Source organism: Asterias rubens, chromosome 19 (genome assembly GCF_902459465.1).
Source record: "Asterias rubens chromosome 19, eAstRub1.3, whole genome shotgun sequence".
Lineage (NCBI taxonomy): Eukaryota > Metazoa > Echinodermata > Asteroidea > Forcipulatida > Asteriidae > Asterias > Asterias rubens.
In genome coordinates, this window is record NC_047080.1 from 3870902 (window position 1) to 3887551 (window position 16650).

Sequence of the window (16650 nt, forward strand, 5' to 3'; positions counted from 1 at the left end):
GTACAGAGGTAACCCACTAAAGTCATCTGAAGAATTCCGGAGATTCCACGCACACAATGAATACAGTGTAGTGTGTGGTGGGGTTGGGAGAGGGGGGGGGGTACCGGGTACCACCATGCCTCATGTCGAGCGCCAGTGGTATAATGCTATACACAGACGAACATGTATCAGTCAAAGGCCCGTCACACCACCAAGGAGGGGTACTGCTGTTGCATGCTGGTGATATATTTCCGAACGTAGCGCTTCGTTTTGTGAGCGAGCTGATGTAGGAAATCCAAGAATGAAAGGTAAGCCATGTTGTCTTCATTGCAGGTTTCGTTTTTAAAGTACTATCATACCATTCATTGCCCATGAAGGGGCCAGGTTGGTTTAACCATAGAGTGTCCTTACTCTATGGTTTAACTTAGTGTCTTGCCACGCCTTCCACCTCCGGGACCCCGGTTCAAATCCCATCGAAGGCATTAGGTTTGGTTCTCGGTCACTACTTTTGACTGCGTGGGGTTTCCCTGAATATCTTATAGGGTTTTCCTTCGACATCTTAAACTGAAACATTCTTCATAGTCTTCTCTCTTCTAGTTGGCTCTAATTGGATCGTTGGGAATATTTCCAGACCCAGGTCGGTCGGTATCACCTTGTCCAGGTGCTGAAGGCTGTGACTAGAATTATCATAGATTTACATGTATCTTCACTCATAGCCCTAAATCACAGACTCCTTTCGTTCGTACACAAGTAGTCTATTTGAGAAGTTGATAAATAGCGTAAAACCGTTCAGAGGTTTAGAAGAATAAACATCATTATATGTAGTAGGTAGTAGGATTTCTTGTAAAATTTGCTCAAAATACGGGGAGAAATGGACGGCTCCGTTAGGGGCTATCTTTACTCCAGCTTTCGTTTGTACAAGTTTTAAATCGAGCAGTTGGTACACTGCTCTAGATGCAAATGTCGCGGGTTCGAATACCACCCGAATAATATGCCTGTGATTGTTTTTCCACAGAATTCGGGAAAGTACTGAGTTTATATTGGTGCAAATTTAACATCTTCTATCATAACCATTCCCAAAGTTGTGACATTGTACTTCATCAAATTAGAGTCTAAACAAACTAATAGATGGTAGAAAGGTTCGTGGATGACGTTTAGCTTGTATAATTGTCACTTCGCTTGTGATGAATGAAGGTAAACTGTTATTCACAGATTCGTCTATATAAAAGCATGGACCTTGTACTCTACAGTCAACACATTATATGCTTCGTAGGAACGTAATGAATACCCCCACCCCGAGTGTCATACAAATAACTGGTTATTATAAACCTGCTTTGTTTAAAATTGATGCCACACAAATTATTTAAACCATTCCCCCAAGGCCCCAAATACAGGTCAAATCTGCCTGATTAAAATACCATTATTTGAGGCATTGATACTAGGGTAGCTGCACTGTGACATGATGTATGGCACACTGAAATGACAGGGCTCAATTTCACACATCTGAGCAACAAAATTGTGTTCACCAGAATAAAGTTATCAGCCGAAATTATAATGGAACATGTAGCATCTGTTCTGTGACTCGTATCTGAGCATTAATTTTGGAAAATTTTCCGTATGGCGCCACCACTTTTTCATTCAATATGAAATAATATAGTATCTAATTTACCTCAATGAGATATCCCTTTTTGAAAAAAAATTTTGAAAAAGTGGTGGCGAGGTGCGGAAAGTTATCCTTAATTTTTTCTTCGTCAATTGTTCAGCAATATTTGCTCAAATAATTGTTAGCATAAAAATTTACTTGGTATCGAGCAAAGGAGAGCTGTTGATAGTATATAAAACATTGTGAAAAACGGCTCCCTCTGAATTTCTGTAGTTTTGAGAAAGAGGTGTTTTCTCACTCAAAATACTTTTAGAGGACGAAAGCAAACAGAATTTTGTGCAACAAGGGTGTTTTTTCTTTAATTATTTTATTGCAACTTTGATTACCAATTGATTCCAACAATTTAGACTACTGGTCTTTGACAATAACCAAAGGTGTCCAGTGCCTTTAAACAAATTCTTTCTGTGAAAAATATGTCCATGCAACTTTAAAGGGTATATGTAACTTTTGTAGGCCAAAAAACACAATGTCCACAGATTTACACTAAACTTACACAGATTGAAGATAATGATTGTAGAAAGCTTCCCTGAAAATATTACGTGCTGAGGTGCTGTAGTTTTTGGGAAATGAGTAAAACAATGTCATGAAAATAATTTCCGTCTCATGAGACGAACATTATTTTAATCACTTACAAACGGATTTTCATGACATTGTCTTATTTATTTCTCAAAAACTACAGCACCTCAGTAAGTAAGATTTGAAGGGAAGCTTTCCACTATCATTATCTTCAAACCCTGTAAGTTTAATAATGTAAATCTATGGACATTTTGAAAAAGTACCCAAATCCTTTAATGGAGTGTCAACACATACAATTCGGTCTATGAGCACAGTCAGTTAGCACACCAACCCTCTCCCATAAAAACTTCATCTCACACACCTAACTAAACATAAAGGCTTATGTTTAAGTGTCAATAAAATTAAAATAAATTCTTTATTGTCTATATTGCCATTTTTGCATAGCCATAGAGCTTTGGGGAGTCGTACACAAAGCTAATTAAAGGGAAGGTACACGTTTGGTAATTACTCAAAACAAATATTAACTTAAAAACTGACTTGGTAACGAGCATTGGAGAGCTGTTGATAGTATAAAACATGTTGAGAAACAGCTCCCTCGAAAGTAGCATAGATTTTGAGAAAGAGGTAATTTCTCACTAAAAACATAACAGACTTCTAGCTAGAAGTATTTTATTCCTATCTGAAAGCACACAAATTCGTCCAACAAGGGCGTTTTTACTTTCATCATTTTCTCCCAACTCCGATGACCAGTTGAGATACACCAAGTGAGAACACTGGTATTTGACAGTAACCAATAGTGTACATTCCCTTTAAGTAAAAAAAAAATAATGATGAAATTTTGTTGTTTTCTTCAGCATTTCTTTAATATTTTATTCATGATATTTCATACAATCATCTGTTTAAAACGATAGTTATAGCTGGTTTAAAACCATAGTAGTAATACTTAACATGTAGCACGTTTTAGTAACTAATCTGTGTTTTACTCTGGGAGTAATAAACGGAGCGTCTTTCAGCCTCTTTGTTTTGTACAAGCATCACAGCCTACAAGCTTTTGCCTTTAATGGGTCATGCCTCCATACAATTTCAGTTTTGTAAAATCAAGTTGTTGATATGTTTGTATGAAAATAAATGTTGATTGATTAATTGATTATCTTTTTTTGAAATGAAAAGTGAGTGACAAGACAAAAAGAGAAAATAAGAATTTTCAAGTCTCAAGTTGTCACACCAAGAAGTTGCCAAATGCATTTCGATGTGGTGGATTTCAAACTTTGTGTCTGGAAATCATTTTGCCTGGCAAGTTAGAGACACTAGGTGGCAGCAGAAGAGCCAGGATCATTATTGTTTACAAAGTTCTGTGCATGCATACATTTCTGAGATTTATCTGGTTAGTCCACTAGTCTGTAGATTTTACCTCTAGTCTGTAGCTGGTCGACAGTGTCTTTGTACTGTCTTGTTTACCTTTTTTCTTCAGAGCCATGTATTCTTTGGCAATTTGGCGCTTTATATATACAGTTATTATTATCAGTCCACTGCTAACAAGGCAAAAAACAGGAACATTTATCAGTCTCTTATTAGAGGAATTGAGCTTTTTAAGCAAATAATTAAAACTTCTTTAATAACCATAGAAATCAGATGCAGCATACAGCATACAGCATTTGATTACATGTTAATCTGCTAAGCGAAATTAATGTGTGGCAAGCACCTTTACGTGTAAAGGAAACGTCTTTCTTAAAATCTCTGCACCAAATTTACTCTTCTTACTTGAAATTACAGACCAATCACATCTTAGCTTACAAACCGATCCTTCTGACTTGCTGAGATGGACAGAAGCAGCTCCCTGATTGGTTGTAAGTCTGTGTGTCATCTTGTGATTGGTTCATTCTTGCTTAATGAGAAAATATGAAACTCCAGCTGCCAGAAGAGCACCCGCTGCCCCAATTGCTGCACCTGAAACAACAAAAGCAACCATTGTTTTACAATCCACTGGTAACATAACTTAGCATATAATTTTGTTCCTATTTTTTTTTTTTTACATATCGTGTGGTAAGAGGTTACTGGAAAAAAAAGAGCTTAAAGACAGTGGACACTATTGGTAATTACTCAAAATAATTATCATCATAAAACCTTTCTTGATTACAAGTAATGGGGAGAGGTTGATAGTATCAAACATTGTGAGAAACAGCTCCCTCTGAAGTGACGCAGTTTTCGAGAAAGAAGTAATTTTCCACTAATTTGATTTCGAGACCTCAAGTTTAGAATTTGAGAAAGCACACAACTTCGTGTGACAAGGGTGTTTTTTCTTTCATTATTATCTCGCAACTTCGATGACCGATTGAGCTCAAATATTCACAGGTTTGTTATTTTATGCATATGTTGAGATACACCAACTGTGAAGACTAGTCCTTGACAATTACCAATAGTGTCCACAGCCTTTAATGGCAATAATTTTGACCCCAGCAGAGTCCTTAAGAATCTTACTAGGTTCTTATCTAGTGCTTTATCAAAATGCATAGTATTTTTTCCTACAAGGTATCTGGAGCAAGGTTTTGATGAATGAGACCTATTCTTTTACAGAACCATATACATGTAATGGTTTACAAGGAGCTGTGGCACGATGTTGCCAATTAAACCCGGTACAACGGGACGAACCCCTTCTATTTTTCAGTAAGTGCACTAGGTTCTTTAACATGCTTTACACAACATACAGGACCAACGGCTTTACGTCCCATCCGAATGACAAAGCATCAGGGTTAAGTGTCTTGCTTAAGGACACATGTGCTATGATTGGGACTCGAACCCACACTCTGCTAATCAGAAACACCAGAGTTTGAATACGGGGCTCTTAACCACTAGGCCATGACACACCAAACGACATTGTTACTTCAACCACTTCATCTAGGTACTTTCACTTACCTAGGTATTGAACAGGTCTTCGTTTGACCTCTTGACCTTCCTCGCTCTCGGCTCCTGATGGCGAGAAAGAGCTTTTCTCCGAAGCTTCCATGTCACCATCATCTTCAGCAAATATATACAAATTTGTATTGTTGAAATTAACACAAAACTCTGGTATTTGTAAACAGGCTGGTAGAGACGTGCACTTTATAAGACTTTGATATATTATTATTATTATAACGTTCCTTTTACTTATCAGTTAACTTTTTCAGTGGCCACTTTGTTATGCCTTTTGAACCAAAAATGCTCAGTTTTTGAAGTATTGGCAATTCTGCACAATATTTTTTTTTTTTTAAAGTCTTTCTTACAAAACAAAAAAAATTCTTGCTGATTTGTGTCGACTTGATACATCCCAACGTCAAAATGTACCTTCATGTCTTATCATTAATATAATTATGCATTGCGCACTATGTGTTCAACAAAAAATGGACATATTATGAAATTCTGGCCTACCCCTCAAAATAAGAATCTTGTAATTCTTGTTACCTGGGACTTTCTCAGCGTCGAGTTCCAGTTCTTCCTCAGTGATCTGAAGATTGAGTAGTTCGTTTATCCGATCTAGCGAGTCTTGAGCAACCTCATCCCGGAAGGCGTAGTCGCACACGCTGATGTGAGTAGTGGGCAACTTGGCGAAGACTCGCTTGGGTGTGGCTATGGTAGCTGGTGGATCTGTGTTAAAACACGATTGACAGGAATAGTAAGGTTGACTTTGGAAAATGATTTGCAGAGAGTAATGATAGCAAGTGGCAAGTTGACCAGTTCAATTTAGACGTCAACATTTGTTCTATTTTTTTTTTAAATGGGAGATCGCCTAAAAACACAAGGCTGAACCACACCCCTAATCACAACAACATCGTAACTCTTTTGCAACGGAAAAACAACGGGCTTTCCTTATAAACTGGAATTCAAGTTTCTGTGCATGTTGGTGGTTGTCACGTCAACAGGCCACATGTAGGGAAATACGGTAGCCAAATGTATGTTTACAGGCAACAGTTTCACAGCATCCTTGGCGTTTTATGTTTTAACTCCGAGATGCAATTTTAATACGCTATTGTTTTCCTGAAAACATCACAAATACACAATCTGGGTAACTGAAAAAAGCCTTTTGTTGAAAGAATTTTGCCAAGGATTCCCAGAAATTTTCCCAAAGGAAACGATTAGAAGAGACAATGAAAATAATACACACTTCCTTCTTACCAGTTTCTACTTCTTTAACTTCTTCTTCCGAACTGCTTTGTCTCAGCTCATCCGATAGCAGCTCTAATCTTGCTTGTAAGCTACGGATGACGTCTTCTTTCACAGCCTAAAGTTTTTAAAGAAAATTAGAGTTAGTTGCTGCAAACTGACTACAAACCAAATAATGACCTCTGGAATAAATGCAAACAATAAATTAATGGCTTCCTTGCACAGTTTCTCTCCCAGGATCTATTTCGCCTGATTCAGTCAGCATACTTGTGTGGTGTTTGTGAACATAAACACGTTGAGAACGGAGCATATACAGAAACATGAACTTTTATTAATCTTTAACCTCCATGAAAAACATGCGCCCGCCTGAGCGCATAACAAGCGGTCCGTAAAAGCGCCCTCATTGTTGCATTGAGAAAGTAAACACTACATGACAATGGGTTTATAAACACAACAACATGGGCTATGCTTTTTATATTGTAAAATATTGAATATTGACCTCATAAGCAGTCAATATTTCAAAACAACTGCCCCCTTGGCAGTCCATACCAACTTATTTAATGTACCTGTATTGCGTCAGCCACTGTTGCCTTGTTATGTACATAAGATCTGCTCTCCATCACCCCATGAACTTGTATACACGCAGTACATGAGCTGTTTTTAACCTTGTTGGTACACGGTCTAACCTGAAGAAATGAAAAGATTCCCAGAAAAACTTGTCTCAAAATTTAATCCTGATGTGTGCAATTCAACCTGAAAACATAAATTAAATTTCCCAATAACCTCTGAAAGCCACTTACTCTAATAATTTTACTCACATTTTGTGCGAGGAGCTCAATGGAATATTTGATGCCATCCGAACCAACTGCACTTGCCGTCTTCTTTCCAGATTTGCGCTGTGGGGACAAAAGTAGTCAAAGTTTCTTCTCACTAAACAAACATTTATTTCCCTCATAAATGTACGCAATGTTGAGTGGTTTAACAAAACAAAATCTTTAGCACCCTCTCAGGCCTGGAAATACACCAAGGGCACAGAGGCCCTTATCTTGGCCTTTGTGCCCCATCAACAAATTTCCGTAGACCTTGAGATTTCCCACTGAAAGCACCCTTCGCAAAATGACAATTGGCTCTGCCCTCTCAAAGATTAAGCTCTCAGCGTGCCCTCTTTGCAGGCTTTGAAGACTAACCCCTTGCACTGACCTTGCTTTGAGTTGTCTCTATTCCAACTTGGGGATCTCTCAGTTGTCCGTTGACCACAGCTAAAGAGCTCTCAATGGTTTCCACAAATGGCATCAAACCCTCCTGTGAATTATGAACAAGTTCAGACAAAATTGTTTATTTACTCATAACAGACCAAAAACTCTTTCAGTCGAACAAAGAAAAAACGTCTAGAGCAGAACTTGAGCCTGTGCCTTCCATAGGCTGGCATTAGGCAACAGCCACAGCTGCAGATGCCAGTTGTGACTCGACTATTGTTATAAATGTTTATTCACATGATGAAAGACATTCAAATGATTTGGGGTTGAACAAAGGAAAGTTGACTAGAGCGGAACCTTAACTTGCGACCTCCGGATCACTGGGTCGGCACTCTACCAACTGAGCCATCTAGCTGTAACGTTGGCGGTGGGTTTTCCCAATATAATTCTCCGGACTCCGATGACCGATTGAGCCTAAATTTTTTACAGGTTTGTTATTTTATATATAAGGTGTGATACATGAGGTGTGGGCCTTGGACAATACTGTTTACCGAAAGTGTCCAATGGCTTTAAACCTCTAACTGCTGTTTAGCCAGGGATCAATATGCAAACTGAGGTAACAGGTTTCATGCTGGCATGATAACAAAAATAATTGAATTGAATATAAATTCTTTAGTAGTTGAAGTTTTGTGACTTACTGAGATTTGCTTGCTGTACTGTCCACAATCCACAGCTTGGTGTTGAACTGGTACAGTGATGTCGACGTGCAATCTACAATGAAGATACGGCCATCGAGAAAGAAAACTCTGGAACTTCCAATCAGCTGGTCTGGCCGTGCTCTGCCCAACAAGAGTAAAGAAATAGAACTAATTGAGTACAGATTTTACAGTTATCTCAAAGAGTAGGGTGCTCCGTCTAGAGGTCAAAAGAGGTTTGTTCATTGGTCAATCCCGTGCGCAGAGTCTACAAGTTTTAACATTCCATTGCTCCATCAGTCTTAAATGGCGATTTGATAATGCTAATTGCAGAAGGTCCATTGTAGCTTGAACAAATGCTCAAATTCATTCATTTTTATTCAAATTTGGATTCAGCATGGGGTGCATTACTTGGTTTAGTCTATATTGTTTAGTCCATCACCTTGACTACTAGTAATTATTCGTTGTACGAATGGAAATAAAAACAAACAAACAAACAAACAAACTTACCCTGGGATCAGAGATGTCAAATACACGGCAAGTTAATCTGAAGTCAACTGTTAAGGATGGGAAATAGTTTCTGATGAGGAAATATACTCACGGGATGATTGAGTTATCAGATGGCATAACAAGTGAGGTGATCAACATTTGAAATTCTTTGAATGACCAATCTTCTTAGGTTCACATAGTGTGTCCCTCAGAGTCAGTTTTTGGTCTAAAACAGCTAAAGCATCCAAACACATATGGGGTCAGCCTGCAGGGTTTCCCCATAACTAATCACAAACCAGCTGGACCAGCCCATTTAAAACTATTGAAAAAAAAATAGAAAACAGGAAAACATGAGGCTAGATAGCTCAATTGGTGAAGCACCAGCACATACACTCTGAAGTCGTAGTTCAAATCCCATACCAGCCAACTTTTCTATGTTCACCAAAATAACATTTTACAAATGTCAACTTTTCAAAGTTCCTTTTAAAATTTGTATTAGTGTACGGCAAATTTAATTCACTGTCATTTACAAGCATCTGTGTGGGCAGTGCGAACAAGTGTTTAGCTTTTGGGAGACATGTACCACTCCCACAGAGTTTGGTCTAGTCCCCAGGAGTCTTGACTGTCGTCTTGTTGATTGAACCACTGTTAGAAAGGAAGATGACTGCATAAGCCTGGTACCCCTCAGTACAATGTTTGACGGATAGATACAAAATTACTTTAAAGGATACTTTCTAGTAGTGGTGCACATTTGTAGAATCGTCCAGTCCCTTGCTTCTTCAACTTCCTCGTCTCTCACATTCAGAAGTAGCTGCCGTTTCCTCAGCAGTTTGTTAACGGCAAAGAGAACCTGCCTAAGTTTGGGCTGGGCATCATTCATGGCATTGGGCGGGGCCATAGCAAACACGCCCATCACGCCCAAACCCCCGGGTAGCATTCTTGTTACCTACAGAGTGGGAGAAGGATCAGCATATATATTGAACAGATTAATTTCTTGTCTTTGGACAACAGCGGTCAAGTGCATGGGGGGGGGGTGTCCTACCCTCTTGGTCGGTGTGCCCCCCCCCAATTGAATGACAATGTAAATCACGCCCCACCATTATTGAAAGTATACAAAACATTCCTAGAGCTACAACTACAGCTACAAGGCTCTTTCACTTACCTGTCTAGCATGCTCGGCAATCCAATATTCACTGACGTCTTCTAAAGTTGATGGTTTTTCAGTTGCTTCATCTTCACTTTCTTCCTTGGGGCTTGGGACAAGGCATACAGCAAAGTCTTTCTGATTTGTACACTGTAATTATGCAGAAATCAACATGATGTTTAAACAACAGTAAAACACTAAGTGACATTCTGGTTTAATACTTTTGGTTATATTTATAGGAACTTGAAGGTCAACGGTTTTTCCACTTTTCTCAGGAAATCAGATAACTTGGTATATAATTGAAAACCTCACAATCAGCAAAAATACAGAAGCGGCAAAATAGTCTGTACTTGATAATGTAAACAAATGGACAATATTTGTGGAAATTCAACTACAACAATTACACACGAGTTCATATTTCACCTTACTCCGTGTGTTAGTGTGAGTTGTTGCACCAGTTTTTGGGGGCTTCTTGGTTAAAAAATGGCGTCGGCGGCGGGGTGTACTGTTGAAGTGCTGATCGCCGATAACCCTGCTCCCGTCAGGAGGAGGAGGGTTACGATACGGCGCAACTAGGGTTCAGCCTAAACTTTTAAGTCAAGTGTGTTGGTTCATCATAAATAAGCAGGAAAGATTGTGTTGATCCCCGGCCCGGAGATTCGGTCATCCCACCCGTGACCATGCATTTCATGTCCATATATTATTATATATATGCATGGCAACCTGTGTACAAATTTCAGAAAAATTTCCGTATCTTGCAACCACTTTGTCAATCATCATTATATGATTATGATTATGTAGTAAAATAGTATCTATTTTGCTCAAAATGCTTTATTTTTTGTGTGAAAATGAGTGAACTGGTATGATATGGAAAGTTTTCCCCAACATCTTCTGTAAAGTGATAGCGCCCTCTTTTGAATCATCATGCTTCACCCCCATGTTAATTTCCCATCCAACCATCCTGTCCAAGTGGGACAGTCCCCTTTTTTTAAAGTCAATAAAAAACAAGGGCTAACTGATAACTCACTTGTCCAACAATAAGACCAATCAGCCACGGATGTTCTCCATAAAGTAAGCTGATGTACTCCTGTAGGCCATCTTCCGCAAAAATAGTTTTGCCCATGTCGTCTAACTTTATGCAAGATACTGATCGAATGACAGATGTTGTCCCATCCGATCATATACACACGTACCATCCACAACCTCACGTACGTGTACACAATGAATGGTGGGGCTCTTCTCACTGGTACCCGTTAATTCTGTGTTTAGCTAGGAGGATTCCTTTGGATACCAGCCAACAATCGATCAAAGTAAGAGGGTACCTAGACTAAGATGAATTACTTTGTAGGTTGCCCATTGAATGGTGCCAGACTTTTAAAAAAACTTATGTTGGTCTGGTTCCTGTCTCTTAACAGAGCTTTCAAATTCTCGCGATTTAGTCTGGGTTCGGTAATTCCATGTCATCGAGCTATGAGACGTACGGAATCTTGATTCCCCCTTGAAGGAAGTTTTTACTGCACTGGTGGCAAAAGAAGGGGCGAGTTGAATATTTGAGGCTAGATTTTGTTCATGTACGGTGGTGAGTTACAGTTAAGCATGTGGCATAAGTGCCTTTGCAAACGATTAAGTGTTTTAACATTATTAAACTCGGCATAAACCAATTTTAATTTCCTAAAAAAGTTGTTGTTTTGACTTTTGTAAGTACCGTTTTATTTTGTTAACAACAGAGGGCGCCGTTCTTGTTCCTCATCAAAATAACAAAACAAGAATAGTTTGAGTTTTATTTGACTTCACACTGACTTAACACTGGCATAAAAATATAAATATACAATAAGACTATTGGGTGCATTCGATTAGCTTCCCTGGGTCTACCCGCGGCAGACAAGAGCTAAATAAAACAAACAACCACGTCAAAGCTATTCGAACACACAAGGGGCAGACCGGGGTCGACCCAGCATGCCCAGGGAAGCTAAATGAACACACCCATTACAACTTTTCCTGCCACCACCATTTCATTCAATTCAATATGAATTGAAATAATTAATACTATCTAATGGAAAAGTTTCCGTATGGCGCCACCACTTTTTCACTCATTTTTACAAAAAGGGATATATCAATCAGATTCAGGTAAATTAGATACTATATTATTTTATTTCGAATGAAAAAGTGGTGGCGCCATACGGAAAGTTATCCTATCTAATTTACTCAAATAATAATTTTATAGATATCTTTGTATTGTATTACAATTTGTAAGTTTATAAGTAGAATGGAATATTGACTCTGAAGCTGCTGAGGGCCGAGTGAAAAAGTGGTGGCACTGCACTGGCAGGCAGGATTGATGAACATTTTTCCAATGCGAGTGTGACTGGGACTACGCCACATCCTAAAAAACTAGCCTAGCCCAATAAATAGGGCCAATCCACTTAGTTTCCCGTATCATGCTCTACAAAAATAAGTACTCCTTCTTTCCTCATGCAGTCGCCTGGTGGAACACCCTTCCTGGAAGCACCTTATCCTCACCAACATACGAGGTGTTTAAAAGGAAGTTGTAGTGGCTGTCACATGTAATCCATAATTTTGTGGACCCCCTTTTTAATCCATAATTTTATGGACCCCCTTTTTACTTGCACCTTGTAAATTCATTTAAGTGGCACTGTATGGAGAGGCGCCCACGCTGCGCATGCACATTTAGTTTCTTTCTTGAATTATATCCTGACTTACGGACGTTGCTGAGTATCACGTAGAAGTAGAAGTAGAAGTAGAAGTGTATCTTTGGCCCAAGCAAGCACCATTGCAATTGTATTCAGTGTCAAACTCGTAGGATAATATGTTCTCCGGTCCGGGGATTTGTCCCCCATATTGAAAATCAACATATGGGCTGAACTGAAGAAGGATGATATTGATTTGAAAAGATTCATCACCAGACAGAACAAATTTGTACACAGTTCCCTATAAATGGGGGGACAGAATTACCGATCGAATGGGACTACAAGATAGCCCTACTGCTTGAGTACAGAAACATGTTTTTTTGGGGAAAATCAATGATTTTTGAGTTGCGAGTGTGCAATTATGTTCACATTGTAGGAACTTGCTCTTAAACTATACTTTGTCGGGTTCCCTAAACAAAAATGGATCAGTTTTTCATTTTATTTTGTTTCTATTTTTATAATGTTCGACGCTGTACTGGGTCATCTAATCTCCAAATCAACGAATGTACTTTTATGATACTTTCTTTTCTAGAATATGCGAACGCTATAGTAGACATTGGATGAATGTCCTTGTATATCCAGTTGCGTCGATACCTTAGAACCATGGCCAAGAAGCTGTTTTGGAAGGTGACGACTGGAATGTTTGTGCGGACCTTCCACATAATCCTCACAGTAGGGGTACTTTGTGTTATCGTCTTCAAAGATACAGGTAAGCAGACTGCCTCCCTCCGATGAAGTTGAAAAAAAAAAAAAACCAAAACAGTCAAATGGTTCGCTTCATCAGATTTATATTCATCACATGAATTTTTGATCAAAAGTTTTATGTTTGGTTTCTAATTTAGCAAAAACACATTTTTGTGTAACTTTGAGAGCATCTTAAAATTTCATTAACGTCCAAGAATTTGTGGGTTTTTTTCTTCTTTATTTGTAGCCTTGAGAGAAGCCATTCTCCAGAGAAATATACCTTACCTTCTAGCCTTTGCAACCCTCCTTACAATATCTGGTGGCCTGTACTTCCAAGCAAGCCTTATGGACCCAGGCTATGTGCCTGTAGATCAAGCAAAGGTAAGATACAGTGTTGATCCGAGTCTAAATATTGCTTGTATATTCCAGACCTGCCTTTTATTTCAAGAGTGATTACCAAACGTATACCTTCCCTTTAAATGTTTCTCGGACAAGCTCTAACAATCATAGGTAACCAAAGCTTTTTATTTTATTTGAGTAGACACAAGAATGGAATAAAGACGACAGTACCGATGATGAAGACGAGAACAGTAGTCATGATCAAGAGGAAGAGGAAGATCTCAAAAATGAAGAGACAGTTCAGATGTTGTCATCGCCACGAAGACGAAAGGCTGTTAAACTTCGAAAATGTGACTTTTGTGAAGTGAAGGTAATGTTTAGATGAACGCTATTCGACCCTCTTCCTGAAAGTTTCATAGGGTATCATTTTGGTTTTTGTGTTTATTTTACAAAAGCTAAAGAATACCTCGGGTGAAAGCAAATGCAAATATTTTTTGAGGCAAACAACTAGTACGTTCTGTCTGCCAATTGTGGCACACAAAAATCTGCTTTGCTTTCGCAATACTCATGGAGTATGAACCAGGTTTAACCACTTAGACGATATTATTAATTTTCAAAAGCTCTTTGTTCGTAAGTTACGGTCGATAATCTGTCCTGATATTGACAGATAGAGACTCGGCATAAGGCTAGATACCTCGGTTAGTGTAGACTAATCCGGAGGTCGCAAGCTCAAGTCTCACTCTAGTTAATTTTTCTTTGTCCAACCCAAAGTTTTACTTCAAAGCATAACCATATTTTACTGTGAAAGAATGTGCCAATAGACCGATCCATTAGGCTCCACCCCACGACACAGGTGAGCAAGAACACGAGGGCCTCTTCAATGCCTTTCTGCACATCTCTGCCGCGCGCGCCAAGCATATGCACACGGACGTCAGACTTTATTTGTCGAGCTTAATGGATAGGTCTATTAGTTTTAAGATAAAGTGTCTTACAAGAGAAACAATTAAAGGATTTAAGTGAATAGTAGATTGCATATACATGGGATGACGGGATCTCTCTTAAATTCACTATATTTATGCTACAATAGTCTTTCTACTGTGGTATTGTTTGTTACCAAAAACACAAGGCACTTACTTAAGATGTTGGCTTCTTTCTTTGTTTATTTTAGCAACCCATACGGTCCAAACATTGTGAAGATTGCAGCCGCTGTGTCAGGAAGTTTGACCACCACTGCCCTTGGCTTGAGAACTGCGTAGGTGAGAGCAACCATCGGTTCTTCTGGCTGTTTCTGCTCACTGAGACCACGCTGGTGTTGTGGACATTTCAGATTACGTGGTACGTGTTTTTCATTTCAATTTTTCTTCTTGAACCCATTTTTTAGTGAGTTGATCAATAAGCTTAGGCGATATCGATTAATTTTATTCACGATATATCGCCGACAATATATCCAGATTTGATACAATCGCGATGAATTAAGTTTGACATCAGTCTTCAAACTCCCAGTGAAAGTTGTAGAAGAGTCAGTCATAGCATAAGAGAGGTGTTATAATGACCTATTCTTCTGGTTTTACTCCAAACCTATTGGGTACAAGATGTCTCAGCTAGGAAATACATCATGATATTGCGATATTTAATCGATGTCGTGATATATCGCGATATATTGATATTTCGATTTAAACCAAATTGATCCGATATCGAAATCGTTTCCAAATTGGTATCTCGATATTCGATAATATTGCAAAATCGCCCAAGCTTATTGATCAACAATTTTAAGCTGCTCAACTGATGGGTTGCGGTTTGTGGATTGTGGCATAAGTGTATACAGAAATAACCATCACATTATAAGTTACAACAAATTTATCTTCAAGCAAACTTCAAGCAACGCAATGTGGCAATCAGCCTTTGACGCAGACACGCAGACAAAGAATTTACTATGCTGTATATTTTGCTTAAAGCTTATAAAAGCATAATAAGCATAGTTAGGCTTCACAACCAGAATAAATGAAACCATATGTAATGGATGTATTCTAGTCAAAGATGAACTTAAACTGAATTAGCATAATCAGATGGATGTAACTAGCCCGACTGTTGATTTATCCCCCAGGGGCGCCTTCCGATGGAAAATCACTCTTTATGATTGGCTCCAGGCTAACGCACTTTTCTTTGTTTGCATCGTCATCATCGCCCTGGCTGGGTCGGCGCTGTTTGGTCTACTCTGTTGCCACAGTTACATGATGATAACCAATCAGACCACGTGGGAGTTCATGTCACATAATCGCATCACGTACCTGCGAGATCTGGACGAGTCTGAGAATCCATTCGACGAGGGATACCTCAAAAATTGCGTCAAGTTTTTCTTTTACTGTCCGTACAGAAGGTGGGAACAGTTGGTCCAGAAGAAATGTGAATGCGTGCACCCATCAAACTCTGTGTAGGCTTGACGGAGAGATTAACTCATGAAGTCGTCATGCAATTTTCTAGTCATTAATTGCTTTGTGTTTGTTCTCTGGTTTTATTTCACAAGTGGATTGAAAGACCTGCTTGAACGAAAATGTCAAGTCGCGAACTTTGGTGAATTTCACTTCAAATGTTTTCAATGAATAAGGAAATCGAGTCATATGATTATAAATAGATTTCAATTGTGTAAAAAAAGCAATCATTTCGAATGCCCTTATCCAGCGCTTTTCTGAGAGATTTGCGAAAACCCCTTGTTTTGTAATCACTCTCAAAATGTCATAGTTGGGAGCTCTGATTTGTAAAGCCGCTTTGTTGCAGCGTGGAGGTATAACAAAGCAAACTGCCAGACATGACGTAAGTGGCATTGTCCTTTGACGCGCGCCTTCAACGGCAGAAGTGTTTTTAGTTTTTCAAAACCTTAAGCTTGGGGCCTGAGTTTTTAGTCAATAATTGCGAAATATTCTGAAGTGTACACATATCAAAATTACATTAAAATGGTGAACAAGTGCATTATAAACAAGTTATAATACAATTTTCATGGAAAACATTACGTTATTGGTACAGTGTACACTGTGCAGATTGCTTCAATATTAAATGAAGCCGAGCCTTGGCTTGGGAAAAGCCCATGGGTTGAAGGTAAACA

At 38.8% G+C, this 16650-nt stretch overlaps 2 protein-coding genes across 3 annotated transcripts; one reads left to right on the forward strand and one right to left on the reverse strand.

Moving 5' to 3' along the window:
* Positions 1–183: 183 nt before the first annotated feature.
* LOC117303403 (probable palmitoyltransferase ZDHHC12) lies at positions 184–16204 on the forward strand. 2 transcript variants are annotated; one of them, XM_033787588.1, is made up of 6 exons: positions 184–287; positions 13060–13236; positions 13459–13592; positions 13753–13920; positions 14719–14885; positions 15655–16204. In XM_033787588.1, exons 2-6 carry the CDS (start codon positions 13092–13094, stop codon positions 15983–15985), a joined length of 945 nt encoding a protein of 314 aa, XP_033643479.1. In that variant the 5' UTR covers positions 184–287; positions 13060–13091; the 3' UTR covers positions 15986–16204. The 2 variants fall into 2 exon arrangements, with proteins under 2 accessions (XP_033643479.1, XP_033643478.1); XM_033787587.1 differs by lacking the exon at positions 184–287 and adding an exon at positions 11250–11398.
* LOC117303402 (protein odr-4 homolog) lies at positions 2956–11017 on the reverse strand. Its single transcript, XM_033787585.1, has 12 exons — positions 10847–11017; positions 9838–9969; positions 9407–9621; positions 8697–8733; positions 8190–8330; positions 7496–7597; positions 7114–7191; positions 6862–6981; positions 6308–6413; positions 5597–5779; positions 5072–5173; positions 2956–4105 (listed from the first exon to the last, which is right to left on the reverse strand). Exons 1-12 carry the CDS (start codon positions 10940–10942, stop codon positions 4035–4037), a joined length of 1383 nt encoding a protein of 460 aa, XP_033643476.1. The 5' UTR covers positions 10943–11017; the 3' UTR covers positions 2956–4034.
* Positions 16205–16650: the final 446 nt, after the last annotated feature.